Genomic DNA, 18825 nt, shown 5'->3' with positions numbered 1-18825 from the left:
GATTTCGGTGTGGGTTTTTTTAGGAGTTTTTTTTTGGGTGTCTTTGGGGGGTGTTTTTGAGTTGGGATTTTTTCAATTTTTAAATTATTTTGGGGTTTTTGGTTTTGTTTGTCTTGTTTTTCTGTTTGTTTTTTACTTTTTTTTGGGGGGGTGTGTTTTCTTGTTTGGTTGGGGTTTTTCTGGTTTTTTTCTTGGTGGGGTTGTATACTCCAGGGGTTGATCCCACCATGAATTTCTATGATTTCCTGGGGACATTTTGGAACAATCCCCAGAGCCTCGGGGGCTCATTCCCAAGGGTTGATGGAAGGTGGGAAGCCAATCAGGGAATGCCATGGTCCCTTCCAGGTGCTGTTGGCAGAATTCCTGCAGGATCCAGGGCTCCTGCTGGTGGTGCTGCCTAAGGAGCCTGGACAGCGCTGGGAATGCTCCTCGAGCAATGTGCCGCTCTGCCCTCCAGGAAATGTCCCCGTGCTCCCCATCCCACAAAGAGCAGCATTTCTGTCATCTCCTGGGGTCCTCTGTGGGATGGGGAGGGGACACAGGTGGCCTTGGGATGGAATCCATGCTCTGGGAAAGGAGTGGGATCAGGGATTTGGAGCTGTGGCTGCCTGGAAGCAATTCCCAAAGCCCTCCAGCCCCTGGAATTGGGAGGCACAGGTGGCCACGAGGGAGCAGGGGCCAAGGGGAGCAGCTGGAAGGTGCTGGCCATGAATCCCCGATGTGCCCCTGACATCTCTGTGTGCTCTGCCCACGCTGCCCCTCGTCCCCACAGCGAGCAGAGCTCTCCGCAGCCGGGCAGGGATTGCAGCTGCACCCGCCAGCTCCCGCTGACACCCCGCGGCCCTCACTCACCCTCGAAAATGAGCTGCAATTCTTCCTGCTGCCTCCTCAAGCTCCGCCCGACGATCCCTGGGAACACAGAGCCTGTCACAGCCCCAGCGGCACAGCTCCCCCACAGCGGCCCTGCTAGCCCTGTGGCCACACGGCCTCCTGCGCCGGCAGGGCTCAGCCCGGGCCCTTGCCGCATCCTGCCGCCCGAGGAAGGGCAGGGCTGCGAGAGGAGGGCGGCAGCAGCCCCGAGGCCAGGCGGGGCTCCACAGCCCCGGGCCGGATGGAGCTGGCGGGGCAGCAGGCGGGGCTGGGGCCGAGCTGCGGCGGCGCGGGGCGGGGAGGGAGCCCGGGCTCGCGGCTCACCGATGAACCTGATGGCCTCCTCTTGCAGGGGCTCCTGTGGGCTGTGCACGTAGGGCAGGGCCTGGCGCAGGTGCTCGGCTGCTCGGCTCATATGCTCTGCCAGCTGCAGAGAGACAGAGCCGGCAGGGAAGGCTTGGCGTGGGCTCAGCCCCTCTGGGCGCAGCAGTGGGCAGGGGCACAGCTGCCAGCGCCACACACCGAGCACCGGCCACAGGGGGCTTCTCCAGGCTGCGGCTGGGGCTTCCACACTGTCCTTACCAGGCACTCGCCGAACTTCCACAGCTGCTTGTTCTTCACCAGCTGCTCGAGATGCCTGCTCTTCAGGAACTCGGCCGCAGAAAGCAGCGCTTCCCGAGAGGCCTGGAGAGCAGCAGAGACACGGGAATAGCCCCACAGCGCAGGGCACAGGAGCTGTGTCCCCGTGCCAAGGCCACGAGGAGGCTGCAGCCCGTGAGGTGCACAGGCGGGAGGCAGCTGAGCCCCCTGGCAGGGGGATACCAGCAGCCCACGAGTCCTCACCGCTGCCACAGACCGCTTCTCATCATGGCAGTGCAAGAAGAGTGGGAGCAGGCTCTGGCGCACTTGTGCCTTCAAGGCCTTTTTCTCCTTTTGCACTCTAGAAGTCACCAAGGCTCGGAAGAGCACCATGGAGAGCAGCCGCACCGTGCTACTATCCTGTAGGAAAGGAAGAAAGAAAGAAAGACCTCAGCACTGGCAGCTCCAAGGTCACCTAGGCACATGCCTGAAAATGCTCAGGGCACAAAGTGTCTGGGCAGCACCCAGTGCCCGTGGCTGGGGGCGCAGAGCCTTACGTTGTCAAAGAGGGGCAGGAGCGCCTCAGCCAGCTGCAGGGCAAGGAGGCTGGCTATCAGCCCAACTTTGTCCACGATTGTATAGCCGAGTACCATGAGTGTCATCAAAACCATGCCTCCATCTGTGTCCCACAGGAGCTTGATGAGCCTTTCAGTCAGGCTCCACATTCTTTCAGTCTGTGCAGAACACAAGTCTGTGAAACCCCAGCTTGCTGCTGCAGGGCCCAGAGGCCAAAGGCCTTTCCCAAAAGCACTTGGGCAGCTGAACTGGGAGGCAGGAGAGCTGGGAGCAGCTGCCTCCGCTTGTGAAGTCCAGCCCAGGCCAAGTGGCTGTGTTGCCCAGCCCCACACTGCCAGCACGGCTTCAGCTGCTGCCCCCTTCTCACCATCCAGGGATCATCAGTGAGCTGGAGGAGGGCCCTGAGCGCCAGGCGACGCCTCTCCCTGCACTTGCTCCACAGGTGCCTTGAGACGATTTTCAGGACTGTGTTCCCACATTTCCTCAAGTCCAGGCACTGCAGGGTCTGAAAGGCACAGGGCAGTGACAGGGGAGCTGGCTGGCAGGGGCCACACAGGGCTGGGCCCAGGCAGCAGCAGCAGAAGGGCGTGGGCACCGTCCCAGGCAGCTGCAGCTATGAGAGGGCAGAGAGCTGGAAGGCAGCTGAGCGAGGCAGCGCTGGCCTTCAGGCTCACCTCCACAAGGAATGCCAGGCCGGGCAGATCCCAGCGTGGGTCCCTCCTGCTGAGCTGCCTGAGCAGGTGGTGAGTGATCTGGGAACACAAGGGTATGGAGACACGGGACATCTCCCTGGCAGGAGGAAAAAGGCACCAAAACCCTCAGCTGGGGGGGAAAAATCTCTGCCAGGACTAACTCACAGAGGTTTGCTTTTTCCCCAGCATCCCTGGAGGGAATGTGGGCATTTTGGGAGGTGGCTCCTTGTGGGCAGCCTCCTGTCCCAGCCTTTTCCCGTGTGCTTGGCTGTCCCTCCGTGACAAGGCCCTCTGGCCCATGAGCACAGGGACTGTGAGGGGCACCCCGGGCACAGGACACAAATGCCACGGGCAGTGGGGAGGAGGGGGTGTCTCACCTGGCCAGCAGACGCACAGCATCGTGCTGGGTGTCAGCACAGAGCAGTCTTTCCCAGCCACGCTTGCGTTGCATTGCTGCCACCACATCCTCATAGTGCAGCTGGCAGAGCAGGGCCTTCAGGGTCTGCACTGCAAAGCTGTGTGCAGAGCAAAGCCCAGGTCACGCTGGCAGCACTGGCTCCTGCCCTGGGGACATGGGAGGGACAGGAGGACTGGCATGGAGCACCTGTCGGGGTTGGTGGCAAGGCCGTGTTGCTGCTGGCATCTCTTCCAGAAGGTATGGACCTCCTCTGGCATATCCAGTGTGCTGCAGAACACTTGGAGGAGCAGGTGCACAAAGAGCTGGGGGAAATGCACTGTCACTGCCTGTGGGCAGCAGGGCACCTGGAGGATCTTCCACATCACCACAGTTGCCTGCAGAAGACAAAGCACCCCGAGACAGCACTCAGTGCTGCCCAGGTGTCTGAGTGTAGGAGGGGAGGGAGAGGCCAGGGGAGACGCAGGGAGAGCACTGGGCCTGGTGCCCCTGAACTGCCCCTAGCGCAGGTTTCTGTCCAGCACCAGAGGCAGGGGGGTGTAGAGGGGGAAGGATGATGGAGGAGTGCTGGAGAGGTGGCCTGAGGGCGAGCAAAGACCAATTGCAGAAACTCACAGCCAGGGCAAAGACATGCGTGTTGTCCCCATCGGAGGTGCACGTGCTGTGCTCTGGCCAGCTCCCCAGCACATCCAGGAGAGTCAGCATGGCCGGCTCCGCAGCCCTGAGCGAGCACACGATGGCCCTCCACATGCTACCGGCAGCTCTGCGGGGTCAGAGCTCTGTCTCAGGGGGGTCTCGGACACAGCACCGTGGCCTGGGCAGCTGCAGGGGCCCAGGCTGGCCGCCAGTCCTGCCTCTGCCCACTGCCTCTTGCTGGCAGCAGCCAGGCAGCCCAGCCGTGCGGGGACAGACCCCTGAGGGGCAGGGAGGGAGCATGGCAGCAGGCTTGGGGGTTACATGCCAGGGCTGGGAAATGGAGCCAGAGGGCCCTGGAACTCTCCTTTTGTCAGACACCTGGGACAGGCTCCACAGGGTGATGGGCTGGGGAGCCCTGAGCCCTCTGGGCAGGTGGGCCCTGTACCTGTCACACGATGGAGCCACACGCAGGAGAGTTATCACTGCCTCAGTGGGGTATTCCTCAGTCAGATCCAGAAGCGCCCTGTACACATTGCGCTCGGGAAACTCATTGGACACGAGCCACTGGTAAATGTACCTCACCATGGCAGGCACCTGGAGAAGGCCCAGGGAGAGCTGGAAAGCTGCCAGAGGGAGTAATGTCCCCAGCTTCCCCAGAGAAGTGCTTCCCTTGCCACCACACTGGGATGGCCTCAAAGGCTTCAAGGGACTGGCGGGCATGGCTTGGGAGGCCAAGAAATTCCTAAGGGGCTCCAGCCCTGGCCACAGGCTGCTTACTTGCTTTGCACTGGAGACACCCTTCTCCAGAAGCAAATCCAGCAGGGCAGCGCTGGTCTTGCTTTTGAATATGTCAGAGTATGCTCTGACCCCAGGGCCCATGGCGCTGGTCTCTTCCTCCCGAATTCTCCTGATGAATCTGCAAAGCATCTGTAGAAGAAGGGTGAGAAGAGAGGGATGTTCCCCGGAGTGCTCCAAGCGCGGTGCTCAGCCTAGCAGTGACAGCAGGCCCAGCCAGGTGGGGATGGCTGCAGCTACCTGTGCTGTTCTGCGGAAGAGGCCACGGGCAGGCTGCTGCTCTCGTGTGCTGTGCATGCCTGCATCTGGCAAAGAGCGAGTGCAGCCAGAGCTGAGGGGCTGCAGGAGAGGCCGGAGAGCACAGGCCAGCCCTGCACTGCCCAGGCAGGGACAGCCCCGGGATGCCCAGGGATGAAGCACAGCTCTTCCATCCTGTCCATGGGCATGTTCCCAGGGGATGGGATGGGATGGGATGGGATGGGATGGGATGGGATGGGATGGGATGGGGCCAACCTTGCTGCAGGCACCAGCCCTGTGGCCCAGCTCTGCCACTCACCCTCCTGCAGCAGCTGGAACTGCTCCAACTCTCCAGGCTGCTGTGCTGGGGCAGTTCCAGGGCCTTCTTCCTCCTCCTTCCCCCTGGCCAGCTTGGGTGCGCTTGGGGGTCTCTGCTCCATGTCACTGTCTGGATTAATAACTACTTGCAAGAGAGAAACCTTGGGAAGGCTACAGGACAGCAAGTCCTGCACTCTGGTCTCGAGGGCTCCTGCCACAAGGCTGGGAGACTCCTCGTCTGGCCTCGAGGGCACTGGCTGCAGGGATGGGAGATGCCTCAGAAGAGCTCTGGGCACCAAGTCCTGCAGTCTGCCCTCGAGGGCACCTGCAGAAAAGAAGCCTCGGGAAGGCCACTGGTCACCAAGTCCTGTGGTCTGGCCTCGAGGTCACCTGCAGGAGAAACGCCTCGGAAAAGCTCCGGGTCAGAAAGGAACAAGTGTGCTGTGCAGGGGCTCCTCACGACACCGCTCTGTCCCATCCTGTCCCGTCGCGTGCTCCGAGCACAGTGGCGTGGCCACGTCGTTGCCAGTACCTATGTCACGACATGTCACAAAGGGCCCTTGGACACCCTGTCCCGTGTCACATCCCACAGTGACCATGCTGCACCGTGTCACAAAGGGCCCTTGCACACACTGCCACCTGCCCTGGGGCTGCCCCCAGCCCACCCAAAGTGGCCAGGTTGGAAGGAATCTGTTGTCCCAAGTGTAAATGCCCCTTGCCTAAACCCCCTCCCAGTCCCCCATGGCACTGACCAGGAGAGGTTGGTGGACAGCAACATCCACAGTCAGGAGCAGCTTGAGCACTGCAGCAGCAATTTGGGCACTTTGAGGGGCACAGCCCAAATGGGGAGACCCAGGCCAGGGACTGGGACAGACAACCAGAATTCCTGGAGACCAGATGGGCTCAGGTGGACACATTCCACCGGCACAACTATGAGACTGTTGTCCCCCAGGCTGGGCAGCCCCAGAACACTTAAATCCTCCTGAATATTCCCCTGAACCCCAAATTCACCCCCAAATCTGCAGTAAAATGGTTCAGCTTTACATCTCTTTGTTTAATTTCCTTTATTTTACCTCAATTTTGGTTGTTCTGACAAGGTGAAGAAGGAAATTATTTAGGTTGGAAAAGACCTCCAAGATCATCCATCATTTCTTGATGCCACCAGAAGAAACAATTACCCAACAGGTGACATTTTTTAGGGCATCACATTAATAAATCAGCTCTTCCCAATGAATTTCAGATGGCAGTCTGAGTCCCAATGGATGTTCTTGCCCCTGTGTTTGTTCAGGTGGCTACAGGGAATCAGGAGGACGTGGAAGCCACTAGCCAGGTGTCTTCCCAACCTGAGTATGTTAGTTTTGCTTAGCCCAGAACATCAGCAAGCTATCTGTAGCATCTAGGGGAAACATAAACCCTTCAAAAGCTATTGTGGTAGGCCTGAAGAAGTGGCTGAAGGGCTGGGAGAAAACTCACCCCTGTGTTCATGAGCTGGTTTTGCTTAGCCCAGTTTTTGCTGGTGGGTGGGGAGTGACACAAATATGGCTCCTGTGTGTCCTGAGTGAATGTTCTAGAAGTTTTCACCATGTCCAGCAGAGCCAACCTCCGATGGCTCTGAAGATGATGGACATGCTGCTGGCCAAGTCTGGGTGTTGGTTACACCTCTGTGATGTCATAATTGAAATCAAAACAATGTGCACGAGCACTTCTTTTTAGACAGAGGATGAGGAGGAGGTGAGAATATGTGAGGGAAAACAACATGGAGACACCAAGGTCAGTGGAGAAGGTAGGGGAGGAGGTGCTCCAGGCCCCGGAGCTGAAAATCCTCTGCTGGCCGTGGTGAGGACCATGGTGAAGCAGGTTGTCCCCCTGCAGCCCACGGGGTCCAGGAGGAGTGCTGAGATCCACCCACAGCCCGTGGGGAGGTGCTCACGCTAGAGGAGCAGGTGGATGCCTGGAGGAAGCTGTGATCCAGTGGGAGTCCCAGTGGACAGAAAGGCTTTGCTCCTGAGATGGAACAGCCTGGCCTGGGCTCAGAGGTCTGAACCCTGTGGACAAGAACTCATGTTGCAGCAGATTCCAGTGGCTGCTGCTCGAGAGATTGGACGCACGGCAAAGAAGTTCACAGAGGACTGTCTCTAGAGGGAGGGACACATGGCTAAGTAGAGGACTCTCCCTGAACAGCAGAAGAAATTTTGTTCATGGACTGACAAAAAAAACCCATGCCCTGCCCCCCACCCGTGCTATTGGTGGGAAGTGTTGGGGGGTGAGCAGAGAAACAGTGTCTTGAGAGCTTATTATAACCTCTCATTTGCCTCCTCTGCCTCTGTTTAGGGTTAGGTTACCAATAAATCACTTTGCAACTTTAAGTTCTCAGCCTGTTTTGCCCTTCGGTGCATCCTGCCTGGCTCATTATGAGCCTCAAAATGAACTCATGAGCCCTGTGTGTGTGTCTGTGTGATAGTTTTTTTTTTCTCTCTCCTCTGCACAGCTGCAGCAGGGGAGAGCAGAGAAAGCAGATTTTGTAGGTGCCTGGCATTTGGCAAGGGTCAAACCACAACAGTGGGTCACTGGGAGTGTTGGTCACCAGGGCTCTTCCCAACGTGGGTCCTCAGATGGGTGATGAATATGGAGCAGGGCACGAAGCTCTTCCCCCACTTGGGGCACTTGCAGGGCTTCCCTTACCGGTGGCTCTGTTGGTGTTTGGTCAAGTGAGAGCTGCTGGTGAAGCTCTTCCCACACTCGGGACACTCATAGGGTCTCCCCCCAGTGTGGATGCACTGGTGCCTGATGAGGGTGGAGTTGTGCTTGAAGCCCTTCCTGCACTCAGGGCAGCGGAAGGGCCTCTCATCTGTGTGAATCTGCTGATGCCTGAGGAGATCTGAGCTGGTCAGAAACCTCTTCCCACACTCAGGACACTCCTAGGGCCTCTCCCCAGTGTGGATCCTCTTGTGGTGGATCAGGTGGGAGCTCTGGCTGAAGCTCTTCCCACATTCCCCACACTCACAAGGTCTCTCCCCTGTGTGGATCCTCTGGTGGACCATAAGCTGGGAGCTCTTGCTGAAGCTCTTCCCACATTCCCCACACTTGTAGGGCTTCTTCGCATCATGAAGCTGCTCAGGAACCTTCAGTTCCTGTCCAGTCCCTGCACAGGATGGGTCTTTGCTCCTCAGAGCACCCTGGGCTGGGTTTGCAGCTCCTCCTCGTGCAGCATCTCTGGGCCTTTTCCTCCCTCTTCAATTCCTGGCTCATGGAGCTGCTCAAAACAGCCTCTTCCACGACGTTCTGCTGCAAGGATTTGTCCTCCCTGGTCTCCACCCTTAGCTCACTGCCTGAGGGAGGAAGGACAAGGAGAGGATTTGGGATTTGCCCTCATGCCAGAGGGAAGGGGAAGGAGATCCCCCCAGTCCATCCCCCAACAGCAGCAGGGCTGTCCTGCAGCCAGGGGCGATGCTGGGCTGGGAGATGGAGGAGAAGAGAGGGAGAAAGGGGCAGTGACTTCCTCCTCACCTGCCTGGGGGTCCTGGGGCATCTTCCTCTTCCTCACAGCTTCCTCCTCCATCCAGACAAGGTTTGGCAATGGGGGGAAGAAAAACTGTGAGTGCCTTGGGTTGGGGGTTCCTCCTGCCCAAGTCTATCTCTAGAAGTCACCAGGTGTTTTGTGTCCATAAAATCCTCCTAAAAGCAAGAGTGAGTTCATAAAAAAATCTCCCAGGAGTTCCCCCTTTCCAGTCTCCTGTCTTTGGGATTCTGGGCTTCCCCCTTCTCAGAGCTGCTGGGGCTCCTGTGGGTCCTGTGGATCTCCCTTCTCCAGGGTCCTGCTTAGGGATGCTGTGGGGTTTCGGTGCTCCCAGGGGTCCCTTCTTCCCTGATTGTGCTTTGGCTCCCAGGGCTCCCAGGGTCCCCCTCTTCAGGCTACCCCCACTCCAGGCACTCGGGGCTTCCTCTCTCCCCATCACCCCTTTCAGTGTCACAGTGTCCCAGCCCTGCCTCATCTCCAGCCTCCCCCACCCCTCCAGGCTGCTAGGGGTCCCTCAGCTCTGGTATTGCCCCTCTCTGCTCTCTCTACTGCGAGAGTCCTGCATTCCACCCTCCCAGCTCTCTCCGGGATCCCCAAAACTGATGTCCTGTCCTGCTGATACTGTTGGAAACAATGTAACTTTAGAAATTTTATTTTATCTCTCTAGTTAGTTTTTCACTTGACTTTACCTGGGGAAAAGGAGTTTTCTTTAGTTCTTTTAGGAGATATAGTATCACCCTACGGAGATGGGATCAACATACCATGGACTGGGAGTGACCCCGAAGAGAACCAGAAAGATAAAGACCATTAACAGAACATCCGCAGGACATTGTGGCCACCAACCGTTCATCCGCAGGGCATGGTGGCTATCAACAGCAACATCCGCAGGGCATGGTGGCTATCACAAACATCCACCAGATGCCACCTCCAGCAGAGATGAAGGCATTTGATCCAGAAAAGGAATGATAAGAAACACTGAAGAATGAAATACCTAATTAGCATCAGAGGCGAAGAGATTCAGATCCAATGAGAACCTGAATATCGGAGGTTACTCAAATCTGGTCCAGTGAACTTTAACACAATTTATCTCTATGGGGTTTTGACTGTATAAAATTTGGGGGAAAATTCTTTGAAGGCATGTGCTCTTGGAATACTTTCCTAGGCACATCCTGGCCAGCAAAAAAGGTAATGCCTGATTCTCTAGCACTTCAAATACAGTGTTAGAGGGTTTTTCTTTTTCCCGCAGATTCGGTGACACCCATGTGGTCCCAGTCCCTCCCAGCATGGTCCCAGTCATGCCCAGTTGTGTCCAGTGTAGACACAGTAACTCCCATTCAATCCCAGTTGCTCCCAGTGTGGTCCCAGTTCTGCCCAGCATGGTCCTGATTGTTCCCAGTGTGGTTACAGTCAGCCCAGTATGGTTACAGAAACTCCCAGTATATCCCAGTTGCACTCAGCATGCTCCTAGTCATGCCCAGTCACTCCCAGACACCCCAGTAAGGTTCCAGCTGCCCCAGTACAGACCAGTCATTGCCAGTATAATCCCAGTACGATCCCAGTATGATCCCAGTACAGCTCAGCCACTCCAGTGCTGCACTGCTGGGATCCCCCACCCCTCTCTGCGTTCCCCCCTCCCGCATCTCCAGGCTCCCCACAGGAGCCCCAAGGGCTGCAACTCCCTGCCCAGGCTCCCCAGCAAGGCCACTTTGGATCTGCAGCCCCCAGATTTCCCTGTTTCCCTCTCCTTTTCCCCAGGCCGGGCTCCCCCTGTCCCCAGCGCTGGGCTGGGAGCAGCCGAGAGCCCCGCGCTGCCCATGCCGAGCTGTCCCGGCTGCATCCCCGCTCCTCCCGCGGCCTGCGAGCGACTCGGCAACGGCGGAGGAGGAGCAAGGAGGAGGAGGAGCGGGAGAAGGGATTGGGGCAAGGAGGAGAAGGAGGTGGCATTAGGGCGGGGAAGGAGGAGGAGAGACAGAGCGGGAGGAGCGGGAGGAAGAGGAGGGCCAAAGGAGGATCGGTCAGGAGCCACGCGGTTTGGGTCTCCCTGAATTCGCAGCCCCCCTGGAGCATCGCCGCCCCCATCCCGCAGGTGAGCGGGGAGGGGGAGCTCGCCCCAAATATCCGGGGGGTCCCTGCGTTTGGGCTTTTTGGGGGGGATGTTTGGAGTTTTCGTGACTCCAAAGCCAAGCCGCAGATGCCCCTTGGGGGGACATGGGGGGTTCCCCGGGAGGTGTTTTTGGGGGTCCCGGTGGCGGTGCGGGCAGAGCCCCGATGGGGGGCAGGGGGATGCGGGTCCCCCCGCGGTGGGGGTTGGGCTCTGCCCGGGCCCTCCAAGCTCTGCCCGGGGCCACTGGGTGACCGGCGGGGGAGGGGGGGACAGCGGCTTTTGGGGAGCTCCGGGAGCCGCGGCTTGTCTAAACAGAACCGCAGGGAGAGGAGAGCGCCAGCAGCCCTGAGCGGGGAATCCGGGAGGGGCAATGCCTGGGATTGCTGGGAGCCCTGGTGGGGGAGTCTGGTGGCTTGAGGGCAGGATGGCCGGGAAAGGGGCTCAGGGCTCCCGGGTCCTGCAAGTGGCTACTCCAGTATGAGCCCAGTTGCCAACATTCCCAGCTCCGCCGCCCACCCCCCGCCCCGCGTGGTTCCAGTTTCCTCCTCACTCCCAGTATGAGCCCAGTCTGTCCCAGTCTGACCCTGGTCACTTCCCCTCACTCCCCCTAGGATCCCTGTTGCTCCCAGTATGAACCCAGTCACTCCCAGTCATTCCCTATTATGATGCAATTTGCCCCCAGCACAGTCCCAGTTGCTCCCTTTTCCTCCCTCTTCTGCCCAGTGTGTTCCCAGTTCTCCCAGTTGCCGCTAGCATAGTCACAGTCACTCCCAGTACAATCCCAGTTTTACTCCAGGATGATGCCAGTCTCTCCCAGCAGGGCCCCAGTCACTCCCACTTGCTCCCAGTATGGTCCTAGTTCCCCCCAGCACATTCCCAGTCACTCCCAGCACAATCCCAGTATGAGTCCAGCATGATGCCAGTCTCTCCCATCAGGGCCCCAGTCACTCCCACTTGCTCCCAGTATGGTCCCAGTTTCCCCCAGCACATTCCCAGTCACTCCCAGTATGGTTCCAGTCACCACTTGCATGGTCTCAGGCACTCCCAGTATATCCCAGCTGCCGTGAACATTCTCATAGTCATTCCCAGGCACTCCCAGTTACCTCAGCATGGTTCAGTTGCCCCCAGGATTATCCCAGTCACTGCCAGTAGATCCCAGTTGTCATCAGCATGCACCCTGTCATTCCCAGTTCCTCCCAGTGTATCCCCAGTTGGCTCCCAGCATGGGCCTAGTAGCTCCCAGTAAGCCCCAGTCAGAGTCCATTGACACCCACTGTAATCCCAGTATGATCCCAGTTCCTCCCAGTATGATGCCAGTGGCCCCCAGTGTGATCCCAGTTGCTCCCTGTCAATGCCAGCATGAGCCCAGTAGCTTCCAGTATGATCCCCGTGTCTCCCTGTCTCTCCCAGTATATCCCAGTTGCCCTCAGTGCTGCCAGTCATTCCCACTTCCTGCCAGTTGCTTTCAGCATCATTGCAGTTGCCCACAGGCACTCCCAGTCAATCCCAGTATAATTCCAGTCTCTCCCAGCATGGGCCCAGCTGCTCCCACTGTGATCCCAGTATGATCCCAGTTTCCCCCATCATAGTTCCAGTTGTTCCCAATTTCTCCCAGGATGATCCCACTTGCCCCCATTGCCTCCTGCTATAGTCCCAGTCCTGCCCAGGGTGGCCCCAGACACTCTGAATTGCTCCCAGTTGCCCCCAGCATGGTCCCAACTGTTCCCAGTGTGGTTCCAGTCAGCTCAGTATGGTTACAGACACTTCCAGTATATCCCAGTTGCCCTCAGCATGCTCCTAGTCATTCCCAGGCACTCCCAGCTGCCCCAGTAAGGTTCTAGTTTCCTCAGAATGATCCCAGTCTTTCCCAGTTACTCCCAGTGTCCTCCAGCATGACCCCAATTTCAGTCAGTTGCCCAAAGTATGGTCCCAGTTGCTCCCAGTATGATCCCAGTTTCTCCCAATGTGTCCCCAGTTTCCTCCCCACATGGTCCCAGTAAGCCCCAGTCAGGTTATGCAAATGCCCCTCGGGGGGACATTGGGGTGTCCCCAGGAGGTGTTTTTGGGGGTTCCCATGGCGGTGCTGGCAGAGCCCCGGTGGGGGGTGGGGGGATGTGGATCCCCAGCGTGGTGGGGGTTGGGCTCTGCCTGGGGTCACGTGGGGACCTTGTGGGACCCAGTGGGGGGTGGGGGACACTGGTTTTGGGGAGTCCTGGGAGAGGGGAGAATGGAGAGGGGCAATGGCAGAGCTGGGGAGCCCCTGGCAGCGTGGTGAGAGAACAGGGGAGAGGGGATCCCTGGGACCCCCAAACCCATTGACTCCCCTAAGCAAGGACCCCAGAGAGAGGAGACCCCCAGAAGCCCAAAGTGGGGAACTTGGAGAGGGGGAACCCCTGGGATTGCTGGGACCTCAATCAGTCTGGGGAGAGTGGGGATGCTGGAGAGGGGAACCCCCAGTAGACATGGGACCCCTGCAGCCCTGACAGGGGGAAAGCCAGAACCCCAGAGTGGAGAGGCCAGAGAGGGAGAACTGCTGGGAGAGTCTTTTCTGGGGCTGAATCCTGGTGGTCTGGAGGTTTTTATGAACCCCAAAGCCCTGGTGACTTCTAGAGATGAATTGAACAGGGTGACCTTCAAACCCAAGGTAGTCACTCCTTGTTTTTCCCCAAACCAGGATTTCCCATTCCCAAACCTCGGCTGGATGGAGGAGGAAGCTGCGAGGAAGAGGAAGATGCCCCAGGACCCCCAGGCAGGTGAGGAGGAAGTCACTGCCCCTTTCCCCCTCTCTTCTCCTCCATCTCCCAGCCCAGCATCGCCCCTGGCTGCAGGACAGCCCTGCTGCTGTTGGGGGATGGACTGAGGGGATCTCCTTTCCCTTCCCTCTGGCATGGAGGCAAATCCCAAATCCTCTCCTTGTCCTTCCTCCCCCAGGCAGTGAGCTAAGGGTGGAGATCACGGAGGACAAATCCTTGCAGCAGAACGTCGTGGAAGAGGCTGTTTTGAGCAGCTCCATGAGCCAGGAATTGAAGAGGGAGGAAAAGGCCCAGAGATGCTGCACAAGGAGGGACTGCAAACCCAGCCCAGGGTGCTCTGAGGAGCAAAGACCCACCCTGAGCCAGGAAGGCAATCAGAGCCTTAATCAGAGTTCAGAACTGCAGGTTCCTGAGCAGCTTCATGATGGGGAGAAGCCCCACAAGTGCTTGGAGTGTGGGAAGAGCTTCAGCCGGAGCTCCCACCTGATCATCCATCAGCGCATCCACACTGGGGAGAGACCTTATGAGTGTGAGGAATGTGGGAAGAGCTTCAGCCAGAACTCCCACCTGATCCACCACAAGAGGATCCACACAGGGGAGAAACCCTATGAGTGTGGGGAGTGTGGGAAGTGCTTCAGCCAGCGCTCCCGCCTGATCTGCCACCAGAAGATCCACACTGGGGAGAGACCCTATGAGTGTGGAGAATGTGGGAAGAGCTTCATTACCAGCTCCAACCTGATCATCCACCAGAGGATCCACACTGGGAAGAGGCCCTACGAGTGTCCCGAGTGTGGGAAGAGGTTTCAGACCAGCTCCCATCTCCTCCAGCACCAGGTGATTCACACAGACGAGAGGCCCTTCCGCTGCCCTGAGTGCAAGAAGGGCTTCAAACAGAACTCCACCCTCATCAGGCACCGGCGGATCCACACTGGGGAGAGACCCTATGAGTGTGGGGAATGTGGGAAGAGCTTCAGCGAGAGCTCCAGCCTGGTTGTCCACAAGAGGATCCACACTGGGGAGAGACCCTACAAGTGTTCCAAGTGTGGGAAGAGGTTTCCAACCTGCTCAGAGCTCCTCCAGCACCAGGTGATTCATACAGATGAGTGGCCCTTCCGCTGCCCTGAGTGCAGGAAGGGCTTCAGACAGAACTCCCACCTCATCACCCACCAGCGCATCCACACTGGGGAGAGACCCTATAAGTGTGGAGAATGTGGGAAGAGCTTCAGCCAGAACTCCCACCTGATCCACCACAAGAGGATCCACACCGGGGAGAGACCCTATGAGTGTGAGGAATGTGGGAAGAGCTTCATTACCAGCTCCAAGCTGATCATCCACAAGAGGATCCACACAGGGGAGAGACCCTATGAGTGTCCCGTGTGTGGGAAGATGTTTCTGACCAGCTCCCATCTCCTCCAGCACCAGGTGATTCACACAGATGAGAGGCCTTTCCGCTGCCCTGAGTGCAGGAAGGGCTTCAAGGACAACTCCACCCTCATCAGGCACCGGCGCATCCACACCGGGGAGAGACCCTATGAGTGTGGGGAATGTGGGAAGAGCTTCAGCCAGAGGTCCTACCTGATCTGCCACAAGATGATCCACACTGGGGAGAGACCCTACGAGTGCCCTGAGTGTGGAAAGAGTTTTCTGACCAGCTCAGATCTCCTCAAGCATCAGCGGATTCACACAGACGAGAGGCCCTTCCTCTGCCCTGACTGCAGGAAGGGCTTCAAACAGAACTCCACCCTCATCAGGCACCAGCGCATGCACACGGGGGAGAGACCCTATGAGTGTGGGGAATGTGGGAAGAGCTTCAGCCAGAACTCCCACCTGATTTTGGGATTTTCCCCAAAATCTACCCAAAGTCCTCCCCAAATTCCCCCGAAATTCCCCCCAAATAGCTTTTATTGGTGTGGTTGGGAGAGAATTTGGGGATTTTTTGGGGTGGAATTTTGATTTTGGGGATTTTTAGAAGGAATTTTGGGGGTTTGGGGCAAAAGATTTTTGGGACGATTTTTGGGGTATTCTGGGGAGGATTTGGGGTATTTTGGAGTGGATTTTGGGGTGGATTTTGGGGTGGATTTTGTGAGTATTTCAGGTGGATTTTGGGATTTTTGGGGGGGTTTGGGGACTTTTTTTGGGATTTGGGGTTTTTTTAGGGGGTTTTCCAGTTCAGGGAATTTGGGGTTTTTTTGTTTGTTTGGGGTTTTTTTTAATTTTGGGATTTTTCAGGGTTTGTTTTTTTTTTGCTTTCTCTTGTTTGTTTGTTTTGCTTGGTTTTGGGGTTTTTAGTTATTTTGGAGTTTTTGGGGCTTTTTAGGGTTTTCTTTGGGTTTTTGGGGGATTTTTTTTGATTTTGGGCTTTTTTGGGTTTTCTGTTCAGGGAGGTTTTTGGGGGGATTTTTGTTTTTTTAAACTTTTGGAGGTTTTTTTCGGTGTGTTTTGGGATTTTTGGGGTGGATTTTCTGGGTTTTCCAGTTCAGGGGGTTTTGGGGTTTTGTTGGGGTTTTGTTTTCAGGGGGTTTTGGGGTTTTGTTTTCAGGGGGTTTTGTTGGGTTTTATTTTAAGTTTTTGGGAGGTTGTTTGAGGGGGTTTTTTAGGTTTTGGGGTCCTTTTAGGGTGTTTTGGGGGGGATTTTTTTTTTATTTTGGGTTTTTGGGGGGATTTTGGGGTTTCTTTAGAGTTTTCCAGTTCATGAGCTTTTGGGATTTTTTTTGGTTTTTTTTTCTTCAGGGAGTTTTGGGTTTGTTTTTTTAAATTTTGGGATTTTGGGGGGTTTTGGGGTATTTTTTGTTTGTTTTCTTGGGGGTTTGGGGGGGATTTTTGGGGAGGGAATTTTTGGAGGCGGGGGTTGCATTTTTTCCTGCATTTTTATTTGGATTTTTGTGTGGATTTTTTGGATTTTTTTAAGGTTTTCCAGCTCCGTTTTTTGAGGGTTTTAGGCTGGATTTTTGGGTTATTTTGGGGTGTTTTTTGGGGTTATTATTGGTTTTTCAGGACTTTTCCTCACCGTTCAGCAGAGCCCAATGAGCTTTGTGTCCCTGGAGGAGCCCAGGGCTGTGATTTCTGTCACCATCATAGCTGGGAGGAGTTAAGGGAAAAACACAACGAAATTAAAAAAAAAAAAAAAGGGGGAAAAAACCCCAAAAATGGAGAGTTTGAGACCAAAATTGGAGAGAGAAACCCCAAAAATGGAGAGTTTGATTCCAAAAATGGAGAAAAAACACAAAAATTGGGAGTTTGAGCCCAAAAATTAAGAAAAACCCCAAAAATGGAGAAAGAAACACCCAAAATAGAGAGAAACACCAAAAAAATTAGGGAAAAAACCCAAAAAATGAGAGTTTTAACCCAAAAATTGAGAGAAAAATCCCAAAATGAAGATAAAAACCCCAAAATGGAGAGTTTGACCTCAAAAATGGAGAGTTTGAGTCCAAAAACATGGAGGATTTCCTCAGGGAAAATGGCCATGAGGAGTTGAACCTAATGCACATCCCAGAGCTGATGGACTTGTTCGAAAATATATCAGGTTAAAAATTTTGTATAACTTTAGTCAAAGGTTTTGTTTGTCTTTATTCCCTGCCAAAACAGGAATTTCAGGTTTCGTTCCAAGGCATTGTTCTGCCAGGTGAGGTCTGGTGGACTCAGCATATCAACAGACTGGGAGGAACATAAAGATAAAGAAAAAGATAAAATAAAGTTAAAGATAAAGATAAGATAAAGATAAAGATAAAGATAAGGATAAGGTAAAGTAAGATACCCTAAGATAAAGGAAATCAGCAGAGCATCAGCAGGACATCAGTGGATATCTAAAACCCAAGACCACCTCCAGCAGGGGTGAAGACATCCTGGCCCAGAAAGGAAACTGAGGAATGAAGAATCTAATTAACATCAGAGGCGAAGAGATTCAGATCCAATGAGAAACTGAATACTGGGCGTTTGCTCAACTACAGACCAATGAACACTGACCCAATGCTTTTCTATGTGTTTTTACTGTATAAAATATCTGAAAATCAGGTAAAAGCCATATATCATGGAATGATTCTCTCTGCACAGCCAGGCTATGTGTGGATGAGATGATTTCTGTGGAACGTCCTGGCCAGAACAACATCCAGGTCAGATAATAAAGTAACGCCTTGACTCTCTAACATTAAAAATGTTTTGGAGGGTTTTTGTTTTTCCCACAGATTCAGTGACAATATGAAAACTTCTACATGTGGCGCCCAAGGTGGGGCAGCAGTGATGGCTTAGATGTGTGAGACTCCACAGCAGCAGAGTGTCTGACAGCGGGAGCAGGAGAGGCGACAGGGACGAGAAAATCTCGGAGCCTGGAAGGTTGAGTCAGCCGCTCAACCCTCTGTGTGGTAAATGAGTGGATACCAAATGTTGGCTTTTGCAGATATGAATTGAGCATTTAGAAGTGATAAGGTACTGTGTAAAGTAGCACTAGGATAAAATGTAGTATAAAATAGAATATCTCTGTTCCTAAGAATGACTTTGGAGGGAGAGCAGAGCCTTCCTGCAGTGCCCTCAGGAGATGCCCTTTGCTGCTGGAACTGCTGTGGTGGAGGCCAGCTGTGTCCCAGCAGTGCCCATGGCCTGTCCCTGCCTGTGCTCACAGCACAGCCATGCAGCAGGACTGTGACCAAGCTGCCAGAGCACTCAGGCCTTACAGCCACAGAAGGGCTGGGAAGGGGAGTGTGGAGTTGGGAAGAGCAGAGTTGTAAGGAGCAAGCACACTGCTCCCTGGCTGTGCTGCTGTGCTGGGACTCTTTTCTCTCTGTCTCTGCACGTTGGCCCTGCCATGGGCTTTCCTATGGCATCAGGTGAAGGATATTGGACAAACAAGTCAATGCAAGGCCCTTTATTTTATTTAAATACATAGCACAGTCCCTCATTTGCACAGTCTCTGAGTAAAATTTAAAAGGTAGGCAATCAATTAAAAAATGGGGTTGAATCATAAAATTTAGTTGCACACCCCTTTTGAAGAATAAAAAAATAAAACAGAACAACTACCATAACTACTGCCAATAACCTGTGAAGGCAGGCTGGGCCTGTAATAACTTGCATTAAGAGTGATGTGCAGAAGGATAAAGGAAGTTTTTCACTTCTAATAAGCATCAAGTTTTCAGTTTCCACAGGGTATTCCTGAGCTCCTGGTTCCTCAGGCTGTAAATGAGAGGGTTCAGTACTGGAGGCACCACTGAGTGCAGAACTGACAGTGCCAGATCCAGGGATGGGGAGGAGAGGGAGGGAGGCTTCAGGTAGGCAAATGTGCCAGTGCTGAGAAACACGGAGACCACAGCCAGGTGAGGGAGGCATGTGGAAAAGGCTTTGTG

At 55.2% G+C, this 18825-nt stretch overlaps 2 protein-coding genes across 3 annotated transcripts; one reads left to right on the top strand and one right to left on the bottom strand.

Annotated features, from left to right (window-relative positions):
- Positions 1–663: 663 nt before the first annotated feature.
- Positions 664–5331, bottom strand: LOC146424131 (maestro heat-like repeat-containing protein family member 7). Of its 2 annotated transcripts, none has more exons than XM_085043874.1 (14): positions 5120–5331; positions 4804–4868; positions 4546–4695; positions 4214–4362; positions 3748–3895; positions 3322–3437; positions 3095–3232; positions 2700–2814; positions 2393–2530; positions 2007–2183; positions 1714–1869; positions 1453–1554; positions 1195–1297; positions 664–909 (listed from the first exon to the last, which is right to left on the bottom strand). In XM_085043874.1, the coding sequence occupies exons 1-14, from the start codon at positions 5238–5240 to the stop codon at positions 845–847; spliced, it is 1743 nt and encodes a 580-aa protein (XP_084900000.1). In that variant the 5' UTR covers positions 5241–5331; the 3' UTR covers positions 664–844. The 2 variants fall into 2 exon arrangements, with proteins under 2 accessions (XP_084900000.1, XP_084899998.1); XM_085043872.1 differs by having other exon boundaries at positions 3322–3509; positions 5120–5329.
- A 5298-nt stretch (positions 5332–10629) lies between these two features.
- On the top strand, positions 10630–17896 carry LOC146424130 (uncharacterized). Its single transcript, XM_085043944.1, has 4 exons — positions 10630–10721; positions 13414–13492; positions 13671–15353; positions 17886–17896. Exons 2-4 carry the CDS (start codon positions 13441–13443, stop codon positions 17894–17896), a joined length of 1746 nt encoding a protein of 581 aa, XP_084900070.1. The 5' UTR covers positions 10630–10721; positions 13414–13440.
- The last annotated feature ends 929 nt before the right edge of the window (positions 17897–18825 follow it).

The sequence above is a fragment of the Lichenostomus cassidix genome, unplaced genomic scaffold (genome assembly GCF_008360975.1).
Source record: "Lichenostomus cassidix isolate B80296 unplaced genomic scaffold, HeHo_3.0 HiC_scaffold_42, whole genome shotgun sequence".
In the NCBI taxonomy this organism is placed as follows: Eukaryota; Metazoa; Chordata; class Aves; order Passeriformes; family Meliphagidae; genus Lichenostomus; species Lichenostomus cassidix.
The sequence above is the reverse complement of the archived record's forward strand: the minus strand, read 5'-3'. Positions and strand labels throughout refer to the sequence as shown.

What these genes read in the sequence shown, in the direction of transcription:
- LOC146424131 (XM_085043872.1), bottom strand. Translation starts at nt 5,240, where the DNA reads ATGGAGCAGAGACCCCCAAGCGCACCCAAGCTGGCCAGGGGGAAGGAG. An exon ending in GTGGCTCCATCGTGTGACAG is followed by an intron (nt 3,896 to 4,213) that starts GTACAGGGCCCA and finishes CTGACCCCGCAG; the next exon opens with AGCTGCCGGTAGCATGTGGA. An exon ending in TCCTGCCCCTCTTTGACAAC is followed by an intron (nt 1,870 to 2,006) that starts GTAAGGCTCTGC and finishes CCTTTCCTACAG; the next exon opens with GATAGTAGCACGGTGCGGCT.
- LOC146424130 (XM_085043944.1), top strand. Translation starts at nt 13,441, where the DNA reads ATGGAGGAGGAAGCTGCGAGGAAGAGGAAGATGCCCCAGGACCCCCAG. An exon ending in GCCCCAGGACCCCCAGGCAG is followed by an intron (nt 13,493 to 13,670) that starts GTGAGGAGGAAG and finishes TTCCTCCCCCAG; the next exon opens with GCAGTGAGCTAAGGGTGGAG.